The sequence below is a fragment of the Sceloporus undulatus genome, chromosome 5 (assembly GCF_019175285.1).
Source record: "Sceloporus undulatus isolate JIND9_A2432 ecotype Alabama chromosome 5, SceUnd_v1.1, whole genome shotgun sequence".
Taxonomy (NCBI): Eukaryota; Metazoa; Chordata; class Lepidosauria; order Squamata; family Phrynosomatidae; genus Sceloporus; species Sceloporus undulatus.
The window spans coordinates 100,159,624-100,184,749 of NC_056526.1; the positions used below are offsets into that span (position 1 = coordinate 100,159,624).

Here is a 25,126-nt window from a genome sequence, read left to right on the forward strand (position 1 = left end):
CCTCTGTTTAAAACCTCAAAGGAAGGAGACTCCATCACTCTCTGAGGGAGTGTTTTCTACTGTCAAACAGCTCTTACTGTCAGGAGGTTCCTTCAAATGTTGAGGTGGAACCCTCCCCTGCATTAGAACAAACTGGTATAAAACTGCTTTATTTATTCATTGTAGATGTACCCTGTGGTTTGCCCAGGGTGACTCAGTGGAATTCCATGGCTGAACAGGGCTTTGAACACTGGTTTACAAAGTCCTAGTCCAACACTCAAATTAATACACCACATTAGCTCTCCAATTAATAGCTCTCCATTAATTTCTGTATCCCAGGAAACAACACTTGTTTTAAATGAGTATCTTTACATGTCATTGATTCAGCAGCCAAAGCTTTTAGAAATCAGATAGGATAGCAGGTGGCACAACATCTTTTCATAGAATCATAGAATATTCATTTTTGTTTTGTTGAAGAGTTTTAGTGAACTAAAGCCCTACGTGGCCTGGGTCCAGTCTACTTGAAGGAACGCCTCCTCCCATACAATCCTTCCCGTACACTAAAATCCTCTGGGAAAAACCTTTTACAATCTAGAAAAACCAGACTGGCAGTGACCTCCCGGAGGTCCTTCTCTGCCACCGCTCCAAAAACCTGGAATGACCTGCCAGAAGAGATTCGCCAATTATCCTCACTCGAGGCTTTTAAAAAGGCGACAAAAACCTTTCTCTTCCGGCAGGCCTTCCGCGATTGATAATGTCCAGAACCATTTGAATCCCCCTCCTTTTATTATTTTCCTTTTCTTATTTTTCTTATTTGTGGTTTGTTTTTGTTTTTTTAATTTTGATGTATTGTTATGTGCTTTCTAACCATGTTTTACTGTTTAATTTTATAGTTGAGAGGGAGGGTTGGGCCAGGGTCTTGTGGGGCTTGTTGTTTTTATTATTGTGTATTGTATGAACTCTGTTGTTACCTGCCTCGTTCCTCAGAGCGGAAGAGGCGGGATATAAATAAATATTTATTATTATATTATTATTAACTACCACGGTCATTGTAGTTTATTTTTAAAATGATTTTTCAAAGCTTTGCTCAAGAGAAAGGAGTCAAGATGGATATGAGTTTATCAAAAGGGAGATACTGAAGGAATAATTTCAAACTGTTCCAATGAGGAGGAAAAATGGAAGATATTTCAAGAAACAAGGATGAATGACTAAAGAATTTTCAACTGAGCTAAGTTTTAAATGTTACATGTATAAGAAATGGAAAAGAGGGGATATCACCAAAGAGGAATTCAAACAAGTAGCTAGCACATGTAGGGATAAAGTCAGAAAAGCAAAAGCCCAGAATGATCTTAGAATTGCTAGGTTAAGAACAATAAAAAAGGCCTTTCTGGGGTATGTCCATAGCAAAAGGAAGATGGAGGAAATGGTAGGGCCATTGCGTGGAGAAGATGGCAAAATGCTAACAGGGCCAAAGAAAAGGCAGGATTACTCAACACCTTCTTTGCTTCAGTCTTCTCAGAAAAGGCAAAGGGTGCTCAACCTGAGGAAAATGGAACAGCATACTCACTGGGAGAAATGAACAGACTAAGTAAAGAGGTAGTACAGGAATACCTGGTTAATTTAAATGACTTTAAGGTGGGTTACAGACCGCCATAAGGGACTTCCTCAGGACATCCTAAGTTTAAAAAGGGGCGTCACTTCTTGACGCCCCCAAGCCTAATACATCCTGAGGATGTACAAGATGGCGGCGCCCCATCTACATGGGGGCCACCATGATGGCGCCACGAACGCGCCGCCTCCAAACGAGGCGGTGCAGACGCGAAGCTGTCACGCCATGCAAGGGCGCTTAGTGCGCCCTTTCGTTGGCTCAGGAAGGAGCTCCAAAACGGAGCTCCTTCCTGGTGTTGCGTTGCTGGCGCAGCCTTTAGATGGCTACGCCCAGCGACGCAGAGGAGAAAGGGGCCAAGCGGCCCCTTTCTCCTCCTCCCTGCCGCCGCAGGGTGTCCTTGGGGCTTGAAGCCCCAAGGACACCCCTTTCCAGGACTCGGGAAAATGGCCTTTTGCTGCTTTCCTGTGGCCTGGAAAACAGCAGATTGGGGTCTCAGCGGCTGCCGCTCTGGCCGCTAAGGCCCCGATCCGGTGGGGAAAGGGGCGGGTGCAGGCCGCCACTTTTCGGCGGTCTGTAACGTGCCTAAGTCTCCAGAACCAGATGGACTACATCCAAGGTTATTAAAAGAGCTGGCAAATGTAATCTCAGAGTCATTGGCAATAATCTTTGAGAACTGGAGAACAGGAGAAGTCCCAGTAGACTGGAGGAGGCAAACGTTGTCCCCATCTTCACAAAAGAAAAAAGAAAAAAGAAAAAAAAAAAAAAAAAGAGAATCCCAACAATTATTGTCCAGTTTGTCTGACATCAATATCAGGAAAAAATCTAGAGCAGATCATTAAATAGAGAGTCTGTGAACTTTTAAAAGGGAATGCCATAATCACAAAAAGTCAACATGGGTTTCTCAAAAACAAGTCATGCCAGACTAATCTGTTTTTTTAAAAAATATAAAATTACCAGCTTGTAGATGAAGGGAATGCTGTAGACATAGCATATCTTGATTTGAGTAAGGCCTTTGACAAGATTCCCCCATGATATTCTTGCAAAGAAGCTAGTAAAATGTGGGCTAGACAATGCAACTGTTAGGTGTATTAGTAATTAGTTGGCTGGTCTAACCCAAAGGGTGCTCAGCAATGGCTTCTCTTCATATTGGAGAGAAGTGACCAGTGGGGTGCCAAAGGGTTCTGTCCTGGGCCCAGTGCTATTCAACATCTCTTTCAATGACTTCGAACAAAGGAAAAGAGGTCATGTTTATCAAATTTGCAGATGACACCAAATTAGGAGGAGTAGCTAATACTCCAGAGGAGAGGATCAAAATTAAAAATGACTTTAATAGATTAGAAAGCTGGGCGAAAACAAAATGAATTTCAACACATAGCAATGTAAGGTACTGCACTTAAGCAGAAAAAATGAAATGCATAGATACAAGGTGGAGGATAACTGGCTTGACAACAGTACATGTAAAAGGCATCTAGGAGTCCTAGTAGACCACAAGTTGAACATGAGTCAATAGTGTGATGCGGCAACTAAAAAGGAAAATGTGATTGTAGGCTGCATCAATACAAGTATAGTGTCTAGATCAAGGGAAGTAATAGTAATGCTCTATTCTGCTTTGGTCAGGCCTCATCAGAAATACTGTGAACAGTTCTGGGCACCACAATTCCAAAAGGATGTTGACAAACTAGAGCGTCTCTGCAAGAGGGTGACCAATATGTGAAAACCTATGAGGAGAGGCTTAGGGAGTTAGGTATGTTTAGCACAGAGAAGAGACGGTTAAGAGGTGATATGATGGCCTATTTAAATATTTCAAGGGGTATCATATTGAAGATAGAGCAAGCTTGTTTTCTGCTGCTCCAAAGAATAGGACCCAGAACAATGGATGCAAGGCTATGATTTGATAGCCCTGCTTAAATATCTGAAAGAATGTCATACTGAAGATGGGACAAGTTTGTTTTCTACTGCGCCAGAGAACAGGATCTGGATCAATGGATTCAAATGACAGAAAAGGGGATTCCAACTAAACATTTGGGAGGAACCTCCTGACTGTAAAAGCTGTTTGACTGTGGAACATACTCCCTCAGAGTGTGGTGTAATCTTCTCATTTGGAGAAGTGGTACTTTGATTGTGAGTTCCTCTATGGAAGGGGATTGGACTGGATTGCCCTTGTAGTCTCTTCCACCTCTATGATACTAAGTGTACCTTCTTCACCCTATGATTCTATGATAACAAAGTTTTCAATGACGACCTAAAGAAAATTGAGGTTACCTGAAGAAAGTTTGTAAGTTCGTGAACCCCAAAATTGTTTTTGAAGGGTTGGGCATCTCAACATTGGTTAAGCACGTTGTTATTCATCTTGCTTACTTGCACGTACAAGTAAGAAAAGTCAAATTATGTTCTCCATTCATTATATTTAATAAGGATATTTTTAAAAATATATTAATTTTTATTATTTGCATATTATTAAAATAATAAGGATATACTGTATTCAATTTCTTCAGCAGAGAGAGGTGTCTTTTAGGCCAATCCATAATGCCCTATACAAGAAATAATGTATATGTTTGAAAATCTGGACAAGGTACTTACTACATGGGCTTGTAAAGGCTGTAGCAGGAATGCTGTTTTAGTGTTGCATTTGGCCATAAAGTTTCCAGATTTGTCTAGCTTGACTAGATAATCAACAGAAGTTTACATGACCAAGCAGACTTTGGATGGGATAGCCTTATTAGTTGAGGCCCCTTTGGAGTAAGACAAATGGGGAATCAACCTGAATTTATTAGCTACTTTTTAGGCACTACCCTTCCCAGTGCAGAGACTTATTAGGTCTGGCTGACATCCTGCTAAATGGAACACAGTTTGTAGATGTTAATAACATTAAATAGTCAATAGACCCTGATCCTGTGATTCACTTATATACAAGAATCGAAGCCCCAGAATGCCAATTATTATTATTATTATGAAAATAATCACAGTCTAGACTATAAAAAGGTGAACTGCCCCATGCACCCACTCAAACTTTCTTTGAATCATTTTTAGAAAAGAAAAAGGAAGTATCAGAAATAATTTGCTGCACCACCTGCATACAGAACAATACACAGATTAACATGCAAATTGCTTCCCCTTAGCCAATATACGTCACTCTCTTCCTGGCAAGCATTCTCTGAAGATGCCAGCCACAGATGCTGGTGAAACGTCAGGAAAAAACTCTTCTAGAACACGGCCTTACAGCCTGAAAAACCCACAAAAAACTATTGCTGCCATCATTTGCCCTACCTTGAATCCTACTCATGATGGAGTGTGTCTTACTCTTAGGAATGCTGGGAGAGTGTGAGGAAATGCTGGGAGTATGTGAAAATGTGAATATTAGGAAACAACAGGCAGAAGGCTAAATAGATGACAGACAGACAAACAGATAGGACAGTAATAATAATAATAATAATAATAATAATAATAATAATAGTATTTATTTATAACCTTCCTGTCCCTGTGTCGGATCAAGGCGGGTAACAGCATATAAAAGAAAAAACAGTAAAATTAAAGGCACAGAAACAGTAGATAAAAGTGCACTAGACTCCAGATTCCCACTCCCCCCCTCTAAAATTAACATTAAAAGCAATTCCCAGACAATGGGCAATAAAATCAGTCAAGAATGAATCAGTCTGAAGAGAACAATTTAAGCAAGTGGAGAGTGAGATTAGGGAATCAATTTGGGAAGGCCCGCTGGAAGAGATCCATTTTTATTGCCTTCTTAAAGGCCTCCAAAGATGTTAGTTGGCGGATCTCGTCTGGCAGATCATTCCAGATTTTTGGAGCGACAACAGAAAACGTCTTCTGGGAAGTAGTCACCAGTCTAGTTCTCTCTAACTGCAGTAGGTTCTTCCTAGAGGACCTGAGATTGCGGGAAGGATTATATGGGAGGAGGCATTCCCTCAGGTAAACTGGACCCAGGCCATGTACTAGTCCAAGGTATTTTTCTCCATAAAGAAAAGCAGCAACTGAAAAAATGAATTTCACCAGGGAGAAATTCAAGGTACTACACTTAGGCAGAAAAAATGAAAAGCACAGATACATGATGGATGACACTTCTTAGCAGACCACAAGACAAACATGATTCAGTACTATCATGCAGTAGAGTGTCTCAATAGGAGTGTGGTGTTCAGATTCAGGCAAGTAACAGTGCCATTCCATTCAAGTTCAGAGTAACGCAATTCAAGAGGAATACTGACAAGATGGAGTATGTCTAGAGGAAGAAAACCAAAATGATGAAGGTTCTGGAAAACATGTCCTACGAGGAGCCTATTAATGAGCTGGGTTCACTAAAAGGTTCACCATCACTGTTCTAGGTCCTCTAGTGCAACTATGTGGTCCATATCTGCCAGACATTGACCATAGAATTGCTCAGGAGGAACTACAAATGCCTAGTGGAGTCTTCTCTCTAGGAATCTCTAGGTCCTTCAGCATGACTTTTGGTTGACCACAGAGTTGCACTGGAGAATGTAGATATTCCTAGAGAGAACATATTAATAAAATCTGTGAATAAACAAATCCACAAAAGTCAAAGCTGCAAATGCAGAGGGACAAGTGTGACTGATTTGGAAAGCTTCTTGGTAATCCATCACAGTAGGCTGTGGGCTTGTAGACCCATTCAGTTCTTGAGATCACTTGGATAGCTCTTCAACATAGCTATCTGTTTAAGCAGAAACATCAAAGACCCCTACTAGCCAAGTGCACAGTTCTCCCCCCCTTGTGTGTATGCAATAAACCCTAAGAACTTGCATTTTAACACGGTAGCCTTTCAACCATTTTCTCATATGGTGACCATAAAGAAAGAAAATGTAGTGGCCCACCAGGAACATGCAAACTAGAAAAGTAGTTCCTGGTGCAACTAAATCCAAACACTACTATCTCCATATAGTAAAAGACATCTTCTACCATTATACATGAATGGATATCAAAATAACTTGAGACATAAGAAGCAATACTGTGAATCCCATTATAATTTTTTTTAGAAATGTACGATGCATTTCTGCTGTACATGGGGAAATAAGGAGCTTAGTACCATACTGTACATTATGCAAAGGCTGAACTTGTTACCAGCTTGTTTCTTGGCATAATTTAAAGCACTGCTGATGATAAACTGTAAAACATTAAATAGTTAGGTCCCAGGCACTGTCTTCCCCTCTACCAGCCTTAAAGTCTAATGGAGAGGTTCTTCTCTGCCAGCTCCAACAGAGCTACAATTGATGAGGACAAGAGACCCTACCTAGAGGTGGGAGTCTCCGGCCCAGTAGGCTGAAGAGACTCCTTCTCTGACAACATTCTGTCATATTACAATGACCTGGGTGAGACAGGTATTTGCTGTATTAGTTAAATGCTCACTGTGTTCTCTGCCTGTTTTTATTATACAGTATTGTTCTGTTTCTTTACTGCATTTTTTGGTAATTCTGTAGTGTTCCATGAGTGGTGAGAAAGCATCACAAGAGTCAGAAGGATATGATTTTAAATAACAACAATACTGGGACCACCTGACTGGGTTAGATTGGCTTTTTTCTTGTTGTCATGCACCTTTGAGTAATTTCTGAGTTATGATGACCCCAAGGCAAATCTATCATGCAGTTTTTTTGACGAGATTTGTTGCCATTGTTTTCCTCTTAAGTCTGAGAGAATATGACTTGCCCAGGAGGTTTCCATGGTTGATCAGGGATTCCCACCCAATGGGTTTCCATGGTAGAGCAGGGATTCCAATCCTGGTGTCTTGGAGTCCTAGTCCAACGCTCAAAACACATCATGCTGGCACTATGCAGTTGCATAGTTTCCTTTAAAGCAGAATCCTTCATCTGCCTCTACTCCATTAACACTCAGGTCTCAGATTTGGGACTCAGGACTGGGTACTGCCTCCAGTGAATCTGGAGAACTGCACAATTCTCATACGTTTTTGGCTTTCTCGTGGTATACTTGGACTTGTAAAGTAGGTCAATCTGAGAGAAAAGCCAGCTGCCAAGAAACAAAGACCCCTTCTAAACTCAAATTTAGCACAAATTAATAATGATTTAGTATAACAGTGTGGCGTACTGATTTGAGCACTGGACTATGAACCTGGAAACCAAGGTCTTAATCCCCACTCAGCCATAGTAACCACTGAGTGACCTTGGGCAAATCATACACTCAAACTCAGAAAACCCTGTGATAAATTCACTTTAGGATTACCATAAACTGAAAATGATTTCATGGCACACAGCAGCAACAAGAACAACAACAATGAAAGAAAATTAATAAAAACCTAATAATGTTTTACATGGAAAGGAAGATCTTGAAAATCTTTTCTTCAAGCTCACAGATATGGGCATTCTGATAGCTTTTTCAAATCATTCATACTTGCTAACCCTTGGCTTTCATCAAGTAAGAACAAATGTGCAAATGGATAGGTGCAAACGAGTCATGGATGTGAATACATATCCTCATAATCTTTCAAAAGGCAAAACTATTATTCTGACTGGCACGGGAAGCTTAGTTTTCTATGTGACATCATTTTGGTCAGAATAGTAGACAGAAAGAGCTCCCAGACTTGCTTACTGAAGCAACTCCACACACCTCCTGGCCAGCCAAGGAAGTGGAATTGGTAGTGCTTCCTTACAACAGGAAACTGTGATCCCTCCGGTTTTCCAAGTTCACCCCCAACGAGTAAAAGTGGCTAAGGAATCTGTATCATACAAACCAGTATGCCACACTATCTCCTTTTATAGTCAACCATTATTAATTTGTGCTAAATTTCATGTTGTAAGTGTGCAAAAGAAATCAATCAATAAATGAAAAAGGCTAAACGTCATTCTTACTTGAAAGCAACTCATCAAGTAATAATGCCTTTTTGCTTGTAAGAAAGTGAGTCAGATGAATGGAGATAATGGAGATTTTGTATTTTACACACGACAATGTTTTTGTAAAAGAATGCAGACAATGCTGCCGTAGTGACAGGGAAAGGCCCTGCTTTCTGTCGTGAGTTCTGTTCAGTGGAGTCCCTACAGCCACTGCCTCCAGCCCAAGGACACCAGCAGGAAGCCAAAACCGTATGAGAACTGTGCGGTCCTTTTCCCTCCAGCACATGATAACTATCCCAGGCAGAGACAGGGGAGGAGAGGAGGAACCTGGGCTGTCAGAGGCTGTGCTGCATCATTCCCAATGCGGCAGGAGGAGGAGGAGGAGGAGGAGGGGGGCTGCCATGGAGCCACTGGCTCCTTACTCACCCAGAAGACGAGGTTGAAGAGGAACATCATGTACTTCAAGCAGCACAAGCAGCCTCTCGCCATGCTGCACTTCTTGAATTCTAAGAGGAAAACAAAGGATAGATCCAGGTAAAAGACGACGTATTTGCTGCTGCTGCCTCTGGGGCCACCGCCGCATTTGTCCCTGCTCTTGGCGCCAGCCTCGGCCTCGGCGCCGCTGGGCTCCTGGTGGCTGCCAGACCCGCCGCCGCCGCCGCCGGCAGAACCGTAGAAGGCTCCGGCGGTGAAGCCTCGTCCGAAGGGCCTGCCGCCGCCCGGGAGGGAGGAGGAGGAGGGCTTGGCGGACTCCTTGCTCTCCAGGGACGGGCTCCGGTGGATGGAGGACTCCTCGCTACTCGACTTCTCCATGCTCTCTCTCCAGTGCAGGGGGGCCCCGATGGACCCCCTCCACCATCCCTCGGCGGCAGGCCTCGCTCACGGCGCCCCCTGCATGGCCTCTCCGCCAGCCCGACCGGCTCCGGGCCCCAGGGAGCGAGGGGGCGGCTCAGGGGCCCCCATGCCTTCGCCCCTGCCTCCCTCCCTCCCTCCCTCTCTCGGGCTCAGTCTGCGGGCAGCCCGCTAGTCCTTGCCGCCATGCCCCTTGGCCACGAGCCCCGGCCCTCCCTGGGCCTCAGGAGTCTCAGGGCGCCCCTCTGCCTCTGCCTCCGCCTCCGCCTCCGCCAGGAGAGCACCCAGGACCCCTGGGCATCTCCCGCTGAAACCCCTCCTGCTGCTGCTGCTGCTCTCGCTCCCGTCCAATAGGAGAGCCGCCCCCACCGCCAGCATCGGAAGCCCCGCCCCCTCTGCACCTTCCCCAGCCAATCAAGGCAAGCCTTACGCACGGAGCCTGCCCCGCCTCCTCCTCCTCCATGACACAGGGTCGCTCATAGGATTATCCTCGCTGTACAAGTGCACAAGGGAATCACATTTAAAATGTCAAGCGCCGCTTAACCGAGGAAAAGAGGAGCCCTGGCGAAGCAGTGGCTAATAATAACAGCAATAATAATAATAATAATAATAATAATAATAATAATAATAATAATAATAATAATAATAGGATGTATTTATATTCCGCCTTTTCCTTGCGGAATCAAGGCGGATTACAAAGCAAAGGGAGCAAAATACAAATCCCCCAAACAGTAGTACATTTATTTAATTCAATAACATCCAAAACCCACCAAACAGTGATACCTTTATTGGCCAACCAAAATCCCCAATATTCATTCTGCAAGCTTCCATGGCTCCACCGGCTTCATCAGGAAAGATGTTACAAACCACACAGGACAAACAAACAACTGAAGATGTTAGTTATAGGCCTGCATCTGGCTGTTTTTATTCTTAGTTCAGAGGTTATGGAGGGGTATCTCTTGCAGACTGGCACCTCCTCCTTCTGGCCATGTGTCTGCTGAGAGTCTCCAAGGGGGAGATGCCAGCCTGCAATAAACACCCAACACACCATCAGAACTAAGAACAAAAACAGCAAAATGCAAAATGCTCACAACTAACATCTTCAAATCTTTTTTCTCCTGTATGGTTTTTAACACCTTGCCTGGTGTAGAAGCCAGTGGTGCTGCAAAACTTGCAACACGTACATTGGGCAGTTTGACTGGCCAATAACACTATCACTGTTTTGTGGGGTTTGGATGTTATTGAATTAAAATTGCTGTAACTATATAGTTTTTGATGTTTTATAGTTTAAAAACAAACACACAGGATAATTGCAGATAATGATCACTGATTAGCAGACATTAATCCTCTTTTGCATTAGCCTCCCAACCTGAGGCCTGCCATCAGCACATAACAATAGACATGCAAATCACTCCTGCATTCCCAGGCTCACACAGTGTGTGTGTATAGATACACACACACATACACACACACACTATTTTCAAGCAAAGCATTCTCTGAAGATGCCAGCCACAGATGCTGGCAAAACATCAGGAAGAAACTGTTCTAGAACATGGCCACATAGCCCAAAAACCCACAAAAAACAAACAAACATGGATGCTGGCCATGAAAGTCTTTGACTTCACAAACACACAGGAACTTGCAGGCACCATTCCCATATCTCTATGTTTATTTACTTCATAAAAGTATCAGATATGACATATGTAACATAAACTGTACAAACGGCAATGCAATTCTAGGCTACGTGAAGAGAAGTATAGTGTCTAAATCAAGAGAAGTAACAGTGCCACTGTATTCTGCCTTGGTCAGGCCTCACCTAGAATACTGTGCCCATTTCTGGGCACCACAATTCAAAAAAGATGTTAGAGTGTGTTCAAAGGAGGGCGACCAAAATGGTGAAGGGCCTGGAAACCATGCCCAATGAGGAAAGACTTAGAGAGCTGAGTATTTTTAGCCTGGAGAAGAGAAGGATAAGAGGTGATATGATAGCCCTGTTTGAAGGGGTGTCACACTGAAGATGGAGCAAGCTTGTTTTCCGCTGCTCCAGCAAATAGGGCCCGGAACAATGAATTCAACCTATAGGAAAAGAAATTCCACCTAAACATTAGGAGGACCTTCCTGACAGTAAGGGCGGTTCGACAGTGGAACACACTCTTTCCTCGGAGTGTAGTGGAGTCTCCTTCCTTGGAGGTCTTTAAACAGAAGCTGGATGGCCATCTGTTGGGGATGCTTTGATTGAGATTCCCTGCATGGCAGGGGGTTGGACTGAAAGGCCCTTGAGGTCTCTTCCAACCCTATGATTCTAGGATTGCTCCAATGCTTTTAAGAACAAGGAGCGAAATAAATGTGTTTTAATTTAGATTTTAGAAAAGAACAGAACAAATATAGGCATCTAAAGCTTCTATTTTCCAAACAAAAGTAGTCTTCCTGTCAGAGAAGGGGACTTCATCTGCAACAAAGGTATGTTGTCCAGACCCCTGAGATTCCCTGAGTTCCCAAATCTATTTCATAGAAACTTGGAACCTACTTGGAATATTTTCACCTCTTACAATTGTTGCATGGGAAGTGAGTAGTTTTCAGGGAGATCGCCGCAAGTGAAAGAGTGTTTAACCTTACAATTCCCACATGGTAAGATCCCAAAAATATCCCTACAGAGCAATTAAGCATGGATTTCTGCTACTGCATTTTTCTTCTCCCAGGCTTAATAGTCATGCAGGGGATAGTTTTCAGGAGAGGAAGGGAAAAGCTAAGTCTCTCATCTCTATAGACTGTAATTCCCCTGAAAATCATCCCTTCCTACACAACTAAAATGTAAACTTAGGTCCAAAACACACTGCAGAAACAACCCAGTTTGAGATTGCTTTAACTGCCCTGGCTCAGTGCTACGGAATCTTATTGTAGTACCAAAGCTCTCTGGCAGAGAAGGCTAAATGTCTCACAAAACTACAATTTCCAGGATTCTCTAGCATTGAGCCAGGGTAGTTAAAGCAATCTCAGACTGAATTATTTCTGCAGTGTGTTTTGGACCACAGAAAAAACTTTCTGTTTGTGACAATAGGAACATTTTTTTCTGAGCCTAACTGGAGAGGGGAGCCAGCGTGGTATAGGGGTTTGAGCGTAGAACTAGGACTCTGGAGATTAGGGTTCTATTCCCCACTTGGCTGTGGAAACCCAATAGGTGACCTTGGGTGAGTCACACACCCTCAGTCCACAAAAACCCTGCAGCCTCTTCCCCCTTTTAGGAGATTGTCTATAAAGGCCATCGGATTACCACCGATACTTTCATCTTACTGCTGATGGGATACATAAAAGACACCTATCACTTGCTGAAATAAAGTTCTTGCTGTTTGAATACAGAAGGCTAGTTTACTGAACTGAGGGGAAAGAACAGTTCTTGACGGTGGGACTCCCTACACTGTATGGATGAAAATTGAAAGTTGGCACTAGTTGTGAGACTCCCTACTCTACTCTGATTCTATCTACAAGGCCATTTGCAATCACTTTTTTGAAGCACAAGAAAACATGATGGTATTGAAGCAATCCTTCCACTTTAATATGGGTATGGTGCTGCACTGTATGTTGCACCAGTATCCGCACTGCCCCACTTCCTCCCTGTTATTGCCCTAAGTAGGGCATACAGATGGGGAGGGGAGTGGTAAGCCATATCAGTTGGCAGGGGGATGCAGGAAAGACAGTTTGTGGGGGTGGAGGAGCGAGATCAGACAGCAGGGACCACAGTAAGGGATGGGGGTGGGCAACCGAGATCAGGTGGTGGCAGGGGGCACAAGGAAAACAAATTAGGTGTTAGAAGGCAGCAGGGAGTGCAGGAAGACAGATCAGGTGGCAAGGACAGCAAGGGGCGGGGGAGGAAATGGGGAACAAGCGATTCCAGCTGCCAAAACCTTCCAAGCAGTAAACAGCAGCCACCTTGAGGAAAACGTTGGCACACACAATTGCTGTGAGGGGGAGAGGGACAGGAGAAGAAGAGCAGATCACTACTCACTTGCACCGTGTGACTATTTGGGAAGCGGAATTGCCCCAGAAGGGACCTACCACCCCAAAGCAGTCACGGAGGAACAACAGGATTGGAAGCATATTGGCAGGTTTTGCCTGTCAATGAAAAGGTGCACAACAGTAACAAGCTGAATACAAGGTGGCAGCAGCAGGATGGTCATGACACTGTGTGATAAGTACTAGCTAAAAATGCTTTTATTCTGTTAAATTTCTGTTTTTTAGCCTCGTGTGATAATCTCCCGTATGTATGGTGGGTAGGGAGGAAAAACCATTAAATTGCACATAAATCCAGGCCATCTTGAAGCATTCTCTGTTCCTCTCCATTTTCCATCTGCATGATCACTTTCTCTTCCTCACTCTCTTTCTTATAATCTTCTCACCTCTTTCACAGACATCTCTTCTACGGCTCTACAGTTATCTATTCCTTTATCCTTCCTATTCTCTCTTGCTTCATCCATTTCCCTTTTTCTTAGATTCTTCCTCCTTCTCTTGTCCATACTTTTTTTCTTTTCACCTCTTTCTCATCTCAGTCATGTATCATTCCCACCACCACTACCATAGCACACTGCATCATGAAGTACCGTGGTCTTCCTGTTCCTCCTCCTCCACCTTTCTGTTTTTTTTGCAATTAATCAAGGTATGCATACTTGCGACTGCAGCCAATACTGCCTTCCACAGAAGGCAATACAGTGGGACCTTGGTATCCATGGGAGATCCATTCCAGAACCCTCCTCAGATACCAAAAACTGTGGGACCTCAAATCTCATTGTCCCTAATGGCAGCACAGCTGCATGCATGTGCCACCACTGGGAACAATGCAGGCTTGCCATTTGCAGATGCTTAAAGAACAAGGCTGTACTCTGGGGCGGAGGGCAGGGAAGGTAGCTGTCAGGCAGGGTGGGCTAGGGGTGATGTATTGTTTTAAACTGAACTATTCTTAATAGCATTTTAATCTTTTAAATTGCAATTTTATCCTTTTAAATGTAGGCTTGAATGGTTTGAATACCATGACTAGTTTAATTGCATTTGCATGTTGACTTTTGTGTGATTTAGGTGTATTGTTCTTTTTAAACTGTAAGCCATCTTGAGTCCCAAGTTGGGAGAAAGGCGAGCCACAAATAAATATAACAATAACATAGCAAGCAAAAATGTCATCCTCCCTTATCATTCTCAGCAAAACTGGCTCAAAACCACATGGAGAGATGTTAAGAGGAAAAAGTACTTTATGTTCTGACCCAACCTTTCAAAAATGTAGCCTTTAACATAGGTAGTTTACAGACCGCCCCTTTGGGGCGGCCTGTACCCGCCCCTTTCTCCACCGGATCGGGGCCTCAGCTGCCACAGTGACAGCCTCTGAGGCCCCGATCCGCCGGTTTCCAAGCTGTGGGGAAGCGGCAAAAGGCCGCTTCCCCACAGCCTGGAAAGGGGTGTCCTTGGGGTTTCATGCCCCAAGGATACCCGACAGCGGCGGGGACAAAAAGACTGCTTTGCATCCCTGGTGCAGCCATCTAAAGGCTGCACCCAGCGACGCGGAGGCGAAAGGAGCTCCATTTCGGAGCTCCTTCTGGCGCCGCGGAAAGGGCGCCCCAGGCGCCCTCGCACAGCACCAGCACGTCACTTCTGCACAGTTCCATTTGGAGGCGGAGCTGTCATGACGTCCCAATGGTGGCGCCCATGTAGAATGGGTGCTGCCATTTTGTATGTACAGTACTAGGTATGTACTAGGGTTAGGGCATCCGGAAAGGACGCCCTTTTCTAACCCTAGTACGTACCTAGTATGTACTTTGCGTGCGTCTACAACGTGCCATAATTAATGTCAATGTGTTGATTCGGATCTCTATGTAGAAATACTAGTTTTTTCTAGAGCTGGACACATTGAAAAGGCTGGAACTTATTTTCATGCAGGGTAGCTGCAGTACTTTTAATATATTTACTTTTTTTAAAAAACAAATTACCTAATTCCCCCAATTCTAATTTCTATTTTTTATTAAACAAATAACTTGAGTACTTCAACAGCAGTGTAAACCAAGAAATCTGCATCTGTATTGTGCATTCTCCCTCCCCTTTCTTGACAGAATAATGCAAGAATTTATCCCTACCCCAGGATTTAATTGAGTTTACGAGAATTACTTTGCTTATCACTACATTGCACAAAAGGGAAGATGTCGCATAATTAGGCAATGGCTCCCATTTCATTTGCAGGCAACCCCTTTAATTCCATTTTCATGTTGCTTAAGCATGCAAGGAACATGCTAGGTCTGCCTCCCACCACCATTATTTCTATTGGTCCCTACATCTCAAAGGCAATTTTTTAAAAAGAGGATAGGCTCTGCCAAGCATGGCGGGTTCCCACACGATTTGGAACCCTCAATTTCCAGCACCAGAAATTCCATCAGTAGTGGAAACTTTCCCCTTTAAAATGTTGCTCTTCAAAGGTCCAGGGTGACAGCATGACAGAAATACAACTATTCTTGTGTTGTGCTTTTTACTGGTTTGTAAAAAGGTGTGCTGTTGTTTTTTTTAAAGTTGCATTCTTTGTATTCTTATTGCACTTTTGGGAAACACAAAATCACAGAGGTATATGAGGAAAAATTAAATGAATAAACAGATTTTTTTTAGTGTAATAATGAAATGTTCATCAAGTTTTATCCCAGGGAAAACCCTCTGAGTTCTAAGTATCAAACATTGGTTAAAAAAACTTCCTTAAAGATTACAACTTCATTGTAAGTTGTTCTCAACATTTTAATTGCTTTTATTTTACTGCTTAAATATGGACTTGAGATACCTCTTTCATGTTGGCTATCTTCAAGGTATATGCTTTTTTAAAAAGATGAAGAACATGAATGCTGGCTCCTAAGTCCATATTTGGATATGAGGCAGCTGTGTGAGATCCACACGGTTTGAAATCTACATAGGTATCTAAATATGGATTTCTTAGCTTCTCTACTTCAGAAAAAGAATCTTGGACAAGGCATCTTAATAATCTTTCATGGTGTTTTTTGAGATAATTGCTATATGATGTTTATTTTACTTTCAGAAAGTCTGCCTGTACTGAGTTTGACCTTTCCAACTACAGTTACACTGACTTTTCCTTGTCAAATCAATATACAGTCGGCCCTCCTTATACACAGATTTGCCATGCACGGATTTGAACATACATGCAGAGCAAACCCGGAAGTTTGCCATGCATGTATGTTCAAAAGTCCTTCTCCTCCTCTCCTCTTTCCCCCCTCCTTCCTACCTTCCTTCCCTCCCTCCCTGCTTACCTATTGGGTAGGCACGCCACCTCTGCCTCCTCGTCTTCTTTGCTGCTGCTGCAGGAAAGGCCGGGTGGTGCTCTTGGAGGCCAAGAGGACTCCAGGCTGCACCCAGCCCTTCTGCAGTGGTGGTGGTGGCGGCAGCGGTGAGGAGGACAAGGCCAAGCTTCGTCCACCTTGCCACTGCTGCGAAAAGACTGGCTGGTGGCCTGGAGGCCAAGAGGCCTCCAGGCCACCACCTGGCCCTTCGGCAATGATGGCGGCAGCGAGGACAAGGCTTGGCCACCTGGCCTCCTTGCCGCTGCCGCAAAAAGGCTGGGTGGTGGCCTGGAGGCCTCTAGGCCTCCAAGACCACCACCTGGGCTTTCCTGTGGTGGTAGTGGCGGTGGCGAGGAGGCCAAGACACGTCCTCCTCGCCACCGCCACCATCACTGCCGCCATGAAAAGGCCGGGTGGTGGTCTTGGAGGCTAAGAGGTCTCCGGGCCACCACCCGGCCCTTCGGTGACGATGGCGGCAGCGAGGACAAGGCTTGGCCACCCGGCCTCCTCACCGCCGCCGCCGCAAAAAGGCTGGGTGGTGGCCTGGAGGCCTCTTGGTCTCCAAGACCACCACCCGGGCTTTCCTGTGGCTGCGATGATGGTGGTGAGGAGGCCAGGAGGCCAAGTCTCGTCCTCTTCAACGACACCGCTGCCACCACCATGAAAACGCCGAGTGGTGGTCCTGGAGGCCAAGAGGCTCTTTCACGGTGGAGGTGGTGGCGGCGAGAAGGAGGAAGCTTTGCCTCATCCTCCTCGCCGCCACCACCACCGCCACAGAAGGGCCGGGTGGCAGCCTCCAAGACCACCACCCGGCCTTTCTTGCGGTGGTGGCGGCGAGGTTGTGCTACAGTGCAGCCTCCTCGCCACCGCCACCGCCACCGCCACAGGAAAGGCCCAGTGCTGCAGTTGGAGGCGAAGAGGCCTCCAGGCTGCACCCGGCCCTTCTGCAGCAGTGGCGGTGATGAGGAGGCCAAGGCTTGGCCTCCTGGCTTCCTCGCCACCGCCGCTGCCAAAGGGCTGGGTGGTGGTCTCTTGGCCTCGAAGACCACCACCTGGCCTTTCCTGCGGTGGAGGAAGCCAGGAGGCCAAGCCTCAGCTTCCTTGCTGCTGCCACTGCCTCTGCCACCACGAAAAGGCCGGGTGGTGGTCTTCGAGGCCACCAGGCCTCCAGGCCGCCAGCCAGCCCTGCTGCGGTGGCGGTGGTGGTGAGGAAGACGAGGCCAAGCTCCGTCTTCCTCGCTGCCGCCACCCCCACCATGAAAGAGCCAGGTGGCAACCTGGAGGCCTCTTGGCCTCCAAGACCACCACCTGGTCTTTTTGCTGCTGCGGCGGCGCCAGCAAGGAGGACGAGGCTTGGCCTCCTGGCCTCTTCGTCACTGCCATTGACCCCACAGGAAAGCCCAGGTGGTGGTCTTGGAGGCCTCCAGGCCACCATCCGGTCTATCTGCGGTGGTGGCAAGGAGGCCGGGAGGCCAAGCCTCGTCCTCCTCGCCACCGCCACCGCCGAAGGGCTGGGTGATGGTCCGGAGGCCTCTTGGCCTCGAAGACCACCATCTGGCCTTTCCCACAGCAGCGGTGACGACGGAGCAACTAAGCAGGGAGGGGAAGAGGGAGGGAGGCAGGGAGGGAATGTAGGAAGCAGGGAGGGAGGAGGGGAGGAGAGGGACTTTTGTCCCCAGTGGCGGTGTGTGACAATAGGACTTCAGCATACGCGGATTTTGGTATACGCGAGGGGTCTGAAACGGATCCTCCGCGTATACCAAGGGCCGACTGTACAGTACAAACTTTCCTGTTTCCCAAGGTTCCAGATACTATACAGATACAGATACAGTAGTTCTCAACCTTCCCAATGCTGTGGCCCTTTAATACAGTTCTTTATGTTGTGGTGACCCCCACCCAATGGTTTCAGTTCCTAAGACCATCTGAAAGATGTGTTTTCCTATTTTCTTAGGTGGCCCCTATGAAAGGGGCATTCGATCCCCAAAGGGGTTGCAACTCACAGGTTGAGAACCGCTAGCAATATGTCATTATTAATCTGTCATTCTTGATGCAGACAAAAATGAACATGTGAAGGGATGGGTTAGTTTTAGGGGTCCCTTCAGAGTGCCATGCACTTTGTGTGCAGAAACCCATATGAACCCTTATAGTCGAATTTATTTCACGTGGCTTTTAGATTGCTGTACAAGTTTGATAATAGCAACTTTGGCAATAGCTATCACATGATACCATCTCCTTCTTTTTGCTTCCTTATCTTCCAATTGTGGTTAGCCCACACCTTGCCACTGACAGGAAAAATAAGCTCTGGATTGCACTGGTACAGTGCTAGTCCACAGGAGTAGTAAATTATCCTGTGCAGTTCCAGCATTGGGCAGTCATGTAGTTTAAATGTCTCCTCCACTCCCCCCCTCCACTATTCCAAAACTGCCTTTTTTGTTTTTTGTTCTACAGTGGGCACTCCACATTTACTGGTGTTAGAGGCACAAGACTCTCATCAAAGTGGGAAAATCACAAATTTTTAAAAAACCTTTTTTTTAACCTAAGAGAATACCTCTCTAGGAATCTCTAGATTCTCCGGCACAACTATATAGTCAACACCTGCCAGAATTTGACCACTGAATTACACTGGAGGACTTATAAGTGCCTAAAGAAATGTTCTCTCTACCGATCTCTAGGTCCTCTAGTGCAATTCTATGGTCAAAATTTGGCAAGGTTCAACTTTTGGCAGGGAACTAGAGATTCCTAGAGATAACATATTAACCAAATCCGCAAAAGTTTGAAAATGGGAAACTGGAGCTAATCCTGTAGACCGACCATTGTAACCTGGCACCAAAACTTTATTTCTTGAGCCCTCCTTCTTCATTCTCCCAGTGCTGATGCAAGATAAATTTCAGCTAGACAGAGGATGATAGTATCGGGTATAAACTAGAAAAAGAATCAGAGTTGGAAGAGACCTCAAGGGTAATCAAGTCCAGCCCTCACCTTTCCTGACAATGAGCACTAATCAAGCAGACACTAATCCTCTTTTGCATACCCTCCCACCCTGCGGCCTGCCATTAGCAACAGAACAATCCATATGCAAATCACTCCTGCCTTCCCAGGTTCACACAGTATATATATATACCCAACTCCTTTCCAGGCAAGCATTCTCTGAAGATGCCAGCCACAGATGCTGGCGAAACGTCAGGAATAACATGGCCAAGTAGCCTGGAAAACCCACAAAAACCAAAAATGGACAAACTACAGTTGTCCATTCTTATCCATGGGGGATCCATTCCAGAACTCCCCCCCCCTCGCTTCGTGGATGACAAAAAAACACAGGACCTCAAGTCCTGTTGTTTGCTATGGTGAGTCCACATGCACAAACTTCCATTATTATGGCGTATGGATCTATTTTTCAACTAAAGGTACTAGGCTACAAAAATAAGTGGGGAATAAATGGCAGTATTGGTGTCAAATACAAGGAATTATTAAAAACTTCCAAGTATTAAGAATAAACATTAAAGAAGAAACTACATTACTTGAGGGTATAATAAAAAGAAAATTAAACTGGGGAAAGGTCTAATTAGTAGAATATATAGGGCTATGCTGAAGACAAAATTTAGCATTAAAGAAGGGTTGAAAGCTTGTTGGGATAAAGATTTAATAATTACAAGAGAGGAGACTAACAGATGGATTCAAGAAACAGTAAAGAATAAAAATATGAAAGTAAAAGAACAACAAATGAAATTGATGGGTCAGTGGTATAGAGCATCTTATCAAATGTTCTAACTGCTGGCATGGTTGTGATATTAAAGGATATGATCCTTTAATCTATATGTGGGACTGTCCCTTCTCTCAGAAATTTTGGAGTATATCAGGTCAGGAAGAATATAGAAAAATAATAAATTCTAAAATTCCAACTTGGGTTTCAACACATGAAGCCTTATTCAGAACAGACCCACAAAAAAATAAAAAATAAAAAATTGATAATATATAAAGACATATTAAAGGTGACAAAAATGAATCTGAAATGAAAATGTTTGAACAATTAAGATCAGAAGTAGGGAAATGTACTGGTTTTTATATCACTAATTAAAATCTCTATTCAAAGTAGATAACAAAACAATTGGGATAACACTAGAAAAAACAAAGCTAGAAGAAAATATATAGTTGGAAAAACCAGTTTTATGATCAAGATTGTATAAAAATGTACTGGAAATTTATACCGAAGAGGATTTAATAAAAGAGCACATGAATAAATGGGCTCAAAGTTGTGGACATGCAACTGAACTAAGTTAGTGGGGAAAGTCTTGGGCAATAAGAATTAAATATTCAGCCAGTCAGGAGGTTAGAGAAAACTATTATAAAATCATATATAGATGGCATATTTCCCTGGATAAAATTAGCAGAATATACAAGACCAGAAACGGCAAATGTTGGAAATGTGAGAAGGAAAAAGATACCTTCTTTCATTTACGGTGGTCGTGTACAAAGGCTAGAAGATTTTAGAAACAAATTCAAAAGTGTGTAATTGAAATGTTAGAAACTAAATTAGAATTTCAACCTGAGGTTTGGCTATTATGTATGATAGATAATGACACAGAAAAAATACATGAAAAATTATTTTCCATATGCTGACAGCAGCTAGATTAGTGTATGCCCAATATTGGAAATTGAATAAGGAAGTAAAGATAGAAGAGTAGTTGATAAAACTTTAGGAAATGATAGAACTAGATTTACTTTCTATGAAACCAAAGGAGGAAACAAGAGAAGATATGATAAAAGATTGGGGGAAAGTTCTTATTTATTTAAAGGGAATATGGGCTAAAATAGTAAGATAATAACATAAAATAAAGGATGAATAGAGAAATTAATCAAAGGTAAGGCCAAATCAATTTAATAAGGGTTAAATGTAAAACAAAGAAAGAAAAAAAAATAAAAAATATTAAGGAAAAGGTAAGATCAAACAGATAAGACAAAGACAAAGATACTGTTCACAAGAACAGGGAAACAGGAGAGAAAGGATTTTATAATATGAAAATTATTGTGAAATAATACAAGGACAAAGATACTGTTCACAAGAACAGGAAAACAAGAGAGAAAGGATTTAATAATATGAAAATTATTATGAAATTATATTATGAAAATGATTATGAAATAGGAGAAAGTAGCAAAAGGGCAGATAAATGCCACTCCTGTTTCCCCTGGGTTGGTGCTGCAGCAGCACCTCGTGCCCCCCAAAAAGCTGTTTTGAGCAGCTTCCCCAAAGGGGTGCATATGGACAGGCATGCACCATGATGGTGGTGGGGTGGCAGAACTAGGGCTTGGAGCATGTGAATGCTCCACCCTAGTTCAGCCCTAGTACGCAATTAGGCGGCACCAAGTGCCAATCTGTACTGCCTCATAGTAAATGAAGAAAGAAGGATATTTATAAATAATAATAATATAATAAAATTTTTATTTCTATCCCACTTTCTGCCAAGCAATCAAAGCGGCATACAAGTTAAAATACAACCATATATACACAGTACCCCCTTAAAACAAGATTAAACAGTATAAGATTAAAAACCAACTAATCCACACAAAAAAATAAAATAAAAAAAAAAAAAAAAAATTAAAAAATAAAAAAAATCATCATGGGCAGAGTTCACTAGATGGGAAGTCCTATTTGTGGCTGAGCATGTTATTCCGGGAAGGCCTGCTGGAAGAGATCCATCTTAATGGCTTTTTAAAAAGCTCTCTAGATTGTTAATTTGACAGATCTCATCTGGCAGGCCATTCCATAAATTGGGAGCGGTTGCAGAAAATGTCCTCTGGGAGGTCGCCATCAGCCTGGTCTTTAAAGGTTTAGTAAATTCTTCCCAGAGGACCTGAGGGTACGGGGCAGATTGTATGGAAGCAGGCGAACCCTTAGATAGGTTGGGCCCAAGCCATGTAAGGCTTTAAAGGTGATAACCAACACCTTGTACTGTGCCCGGAAACTGATAGGCAGCCAGTGGAGTGACTTCAGTGTTGGTGTTATATGGACACTCCTTGCTGTTCCTGTGAGCAACCTGGCTGCCATATTCTATACTAACTGGAGTTTCCGGACTAGGCACAAGGGTAGCCCCATGTAGAGCGCATTGCAAAAATCAAGTCTTGAGGTTACCAGCACATGTACTACAGTTTCGAGGTCACCCCGTTCCAGGAAAGAGTGCAGCTTTATTTAAAGGTTAAAGAAAGAAAAGCAATTAAAGAAGTGAAAGATAAAGAAGAGGTGTTGGGTGTTCTTTTGGAAGTAAAGAGCTTGTTTAGAAAATATGTAATACGAAGATATGCTTTATTAATCTGAAATTCCTATTTTGATTATAATAATGGAATTAATGTTGACAGAGTATACATAAATTACTGTATTCTTTTTTTTTTTAATAAAATTAATTTGAGAAAAGAAATTTTGGAGCATAAGTAGTGAAGAAATAAATGAGAATATAAGGTAACATAAACAGCTTAGTAAATAAAATAGCAAAATAAAAGCAATCATTATGTAAATGTTTATAAAATATTCCTTGTTTTTAAAAGATAAATTTCAGATAGGGGGAAATGGGAATGCTGGGAAGATATTAAAAGCCTTTGTAAAAAGGAGTTTTACTGTCAGAAGCTTTTTGTCAGCTGGAGTATGCCTGTAGTTTTCTAAGAAATAGTCCATAGATAGTTTTTTGTGGGTTTTTCGGGCTATGTGGCCATGTTCTAGAAAATTTTCTTCTTGGCATTTCGCCAGTATCTGTGGCTGGCATCTTCAGAGAATGCTTTGACTAGAAAACGTTCGGCATACTGTATATATATACTGTGTGAGCCTGGGAATGCAGGATTGAGTTGCATGTGTATTGTTCTGTGCTGATGGCCGGCCTCAGGTTGGGAGGCTAATGCAAAAGAGGATTAGTGTCTGCTAATTGGTGATCATTATCTGCTGGGAAAGCCCCTGACTCTGAATGGTTTCCCATTTGCATTTGCTGAGTCCTTATTGTGCTATTCCTCAGAACTGGTAGCCAAATTTTCTTCACTTTAAGGGTTTCTTCTTTCTGGTTGAAATTATCCAGATGTTTGCGGATTTCAATGGCTTCCCTGTGCATCCTGACATGGTAGTGGTTGGCATGGTCCAGAATTTCAGTGTTTTCAAACAATATTTTATGCCCAGGATGGTTTGTGGCATGTTCTGCTACTGCTGATTTTTCTGGCTAGCCCAGTCTACAGTGTCTCTTGTGTTCCTTGATTCTTGTTTGCACACTGCGTTTGGTGTGTAGACCTGTCCGCAGCTGCATGGTATGCGGTAAACTCCTGCGGCTGTGAGAGGATCTCTCTGGTCCTTGGCTGAGTGAAGCATTTGCTGGATTTTCTTTGTCAATTTGTAAACCATTTGCAGGTTATGCTTCCTCACCACTTTGCCTATTCTATCTGTGGTTCCTTTGATGTATGGTAAAAATACCTTCCCTTTGGGTGGCTGCTTGTCTTCTCTGGGTTTTCCTGGGCCTAGCAGCCCTTCTGATGTCTGAGCTGGGCCCAGGAAAACCCAGAGAAGTGAAGACCATGGATGCCGGCCATGAAAGCCTTCGACTTCACAGTCCATAGATAAATTAGACATGTAACATATACAACTACAGTAAGTGGAATACTTTCCCCCCCAAATATATATATATATATATATCTAAAGTTTGGAGCAGGTTGAATAGGAATGGTGATGTCTGTGTGTCTGCGCATGCGTGTGTGTGTTGGGGTGATGAATAGACAGTCCCATCTACAAAACCAACTCTGCACTGGGGAGACCCTGGTTTAAACTCTATTACTAGCATACTAGCACACTAGCTGAAGCCCAAATGCCAATAGCAGCATAAGGAAACCAAACAGCGTTTTTGGGGAGGAAATGCAGTCAGTAATATTCCCCCTACAATGTACTAAGTCAAGGCATTTTAAAGTAATTGTTGTACGTCTAAATGGACACCCAGTCCTGGCTTTAGGACATCCAATGAAGACAAATGAACACATACAATTTAATCAGTGAACTGGATGATCTGAAGTGCCTTCTTGAAGATACTGCAATCCAAAAATAGATAATCCCCAAATACATAACTCTTGCAATCTCTGACCACTTGCACTTTTAAACTAACTTTTCTAAGGTTTGCTAAGGGCTTTAGGGAAATTTCCTATTTTTAATGAAATATATTTGCAATTCTGTTTTAACTTTTTCCTGTTTTTTTAATACTCTCAACACACACTGAATGTCAGCAGAGACTTCTTCATATAAACATTTAGAATGGGAGAACAGACACCCAGTAACAATTCCTTTAAAAATGCCCTGTATTACTGGGAAAAATTAATTTTGGGGAAAATTTTATAAAATGGATTAAACTGATGTATGACACTCTACAAAGTTGGTTTTTGTTAAATAGTGATTTAGAATTATAGAATCATAGAGTTGGAAGAGACCACAAGGCCATCCAGTCCAACCACCTGCCATGCAGGAACTCTCAGTCAAAGCATCCAGCCAGCCTCTGTTTAAAGACTTCCAAGGAGGGAGACTCCACCACTCTCTGAGAAAGTGTGTTCCACTGTTG

At 43.4% G+C, this 25,126-nt stretch overlaps 1 protein-coding gene across 5 annotated transcripts in view; it reads right to left on the reverse strand.

Moving 5' to 3' along the window:
- The window catches only part of TSPAN9 (tetraspanin 9), a 266,033-nt gene that overhangs the window by 142,182 nt on the left and 98,725 nt on the right, over positions 1-25,126 (reverse strand). For 3 of the 5 annotated variants that reach the window (XM_042467723.1, XM_042467722.1, XM_042467721.1), the window contains one exon: positions 8,824-8,903. In XM_042467723.1, coding sequence (XP_042323657.1) covers positions 8,824-8,886 — 63 coding nt within the window. In that variant the 5' untranslated portion in view covers positions 8,887-8,903. Of the gene's footprint in view, positions 1-8,823; positions 9,512-25,126 lie in introns of those variants that run through there. The other 2 variants (XM_042467719.1, XM_042467720.1) reach the window with 1 other exon arrangement.